This window comes from Pollachius pollachius (assembly GCF_949987615.1).
Source record: "Pollachius pollachius genome assembly, chromosome: 5".
Classification (NCBI taxonomy): Eukaryota; Metazoa; Chordata; class Actinopteri; order Gadiformes; family Gadidae; genus Pollachius; species Pollachius pollachius.
The window spans coordinates 22,522,250-22,524,749 of NC_136938.1; the positions used below are offsets into that span (position 1 = coordinate 22,522,250).

Sequence of the window (2,500 nt, forward strand, 5' to 3'; positions counted from 1 at the left end):
AAATATCCATGTTTTACTGTAGCATAGGTCTAGGCCTATTCTAGACCTCGCTGTTATTCACACGCGAATGCCTCTTTACTCAGACTGTCTGTGTTTGCCGAAATGAAGAAAGCCTTTTATTTATCAAACTTTGACTTTGCATTTTCTGATTGCGTGTTTGTGTTTGTTTCTGTATGTGTGTGTGATGTGTGCAAGTGTATCAGTTTGCTTGTGCACCTGATGTGTGTCCACGTGCATGCATGTTGTTGAGCCTTGCATTTATCATTGCCTGCGGGTGATCCTGATGCTGTACCTCATGGGTGTGGGTGAATCCCATTTGTGCGTGTGTTTGGGTGGTATTCTATTCGATATTAGAATACCACCCAAACCGACCAACTTACGGTGACCCTCATTTGTCACCGTAAGCTTTTGTGGCACCGAACACCAGTTGACCTTTTCAAGAGAGTGAGGAGCTAGCTAGTGAGTGGTCCACTTTGGCAATCTGAATTATCAGAATAATAACATGGCCGTGCCTAGAGCTAGATGGAACAGCATCACCAATCTTTCTGGTGATGCTGTCCCACGTCGCCAACATGTTTCCGTCCGAAAGTCCTCGCAACGTCACTAGGCTAATGTCTCTTCCCATTGTGCGTGTTCTCGTGTGTGTGTGTGGTTGTGTGTGTATGTGCGGTCCTCAGTGGGAGCAAAGCGAAGGAGGCGTCAGTTGCGGAGGAGGAGAGGAAAGGAGGAGGCGGAGGAGGTGGAGGAGGAGAGGTGGATGGGGCCTCAGCCATTCTAAGTCCAGACCTGGCGTACAACCTACTACACACCTTGTTCTTCGGCCTGCTGGCGTTCAGCACCATGAGGTGAACGCATCACACACACACACACACACACACACACACACACACACACACACACACACACACACGCGTTTGAAAGACATGAGTTCAGTGCCTCGGCGGTCCCCCACTAATCAGACTAGTCAACGTGCAGCCCACTCAGCCGGCCGGTGTTTCTGATTTGAAGAGCAATCATCAGAAATGTTAGGGTTCTCCATAGTTCATCCCACGCTTTAACACCACACTGTAAATGACCCTCCTGAGCAATGCCCCCCCTGCAGCGACACCCCACCCTACCAACCACCCACCCTTCCACCCAGCACCTAATACAACCCCATCCTCTGCCCCAATCATCCAAGAGTCCCCATCCGCCACTTCCCCCCCAACTCCCCTCCACCCCTCTCCCCCCTCCCGACCCGGTCGCCTCTTAGCTATCAGCGTCCTCGTATCCACTTGGCAGTAGCAGTGTAGTCGCCAGGCAACCGTTACCGTAGCGAGGGAAGCACACCGACATGGAGCAGTATCGGGGCAGCCGTGCACACAGCGTGAGCGAGCGCTGGTCAGGACGGGGGGGCCCGTTTAGGGCCCCCCCGTCCTGACCAGGGGCCTATTTAAACATTATGGTGGCTCTCAGGGGACCCCGGTCCCGCTCTTTGTTCACCTCTCTTCTTTTGTTCCCCCACTGACTCGCTCCATATTGTTCTTTCACTCTCTCTGTGACTCTCTGAAACAATCTCTCTCTCACACACACACACATAGAAACACAAACATGTTTTCCAAAATTCAGTTAGGTATGAATAAATGTTGTGACGGCGGTGCGTTCGGGGTCACAGAACAGACTGGAAGCGTGCATGAAGGTGTTCGTGCTTTACAATGTCTTTTCTAAAAAATGCTCTTCCTCTGACTTCTTCGCTTGCCGACGAGCTACTCTTGATCCCGCCCGCGGAGGTTTCACTCCGTCAGGAAGATGTCGCTTGTTTAATCCTATTGTATGCACGCACAGAGGTTCCACTATCCTATCCAGTTGAGCACATTTCAGGCAACAACAAAGCAACGAAACAGAAACACACGCCAACACACACCCTAATGGATTGGCACTTGATACTGCACACGCACTGATTCTGATGCTACCTTGTGACGCAGCAAGGAAGTCTTTCTCTCGCTCTCGCTCTCTCCCTCTCTTTCCACCGCTCTCTACCGCTCTTTAACCTGTTCTCTTTTGCCATGCTTCTATCTATCCTATCACACCTGCCAGAATTATTCATGCAGTCACTTTTTTCCTGTTTCACTGAAGTTGTACTTTATTGAAACACAACTAAAGTTGTAATTTAGTGAAACACAGTGAAGCACGGCAGTACAGTAACAGTTATCTCATCTTGATGGATGACTCCTATCTTCTGAGGGATCTTAGTATCCAGTCTTTATTTAAAGACATCCTCGGGGCTCTGATTGCCACAGTTTGTGGAGAGCCTGAATCTCAGTGCTTATAGTTTAAGATGTCAAGCAAAGCTTAACAACTCCTTAACCGTTCCCACTAAACTGCTCTCCGTTTGGATAGTGTCTCATATTCAATCATTCCGCTCACCCGTTTCCCTTTCTTCTTAGTACACGCTCGTCTTCCATAATCCCTGTAAGCCTCGCAGAGTTCACAGACTCTGAAATGTTTTAAACGGAATTCA

General features: G+C 49.3%; 1 protein-coding gene across 1 annotated transcript in view; it reads left to right on the plus strand.

Annotated features, from left to right (window-relative positions):
• The window catches only part of dpy19l3 (dpy-19 like C-mannosyltransferase 3), a gene marked incomplete at both ends in the record, with an annotated part of 33,090 nt that overhangs the window by 12,278 nt on the left and 18,312 nt on the right, over positions 1-2,500 (plus strand). The window contains one exon of the mRNA XM_079736204.1: positions 678-845. Within this exon, the coding sequence (XP_079592330.1) occupies positions 678-845 (168 nt within the window). The remainder of the gene's footprint in view (positions 1-677; positions 846-2,500) is intronic.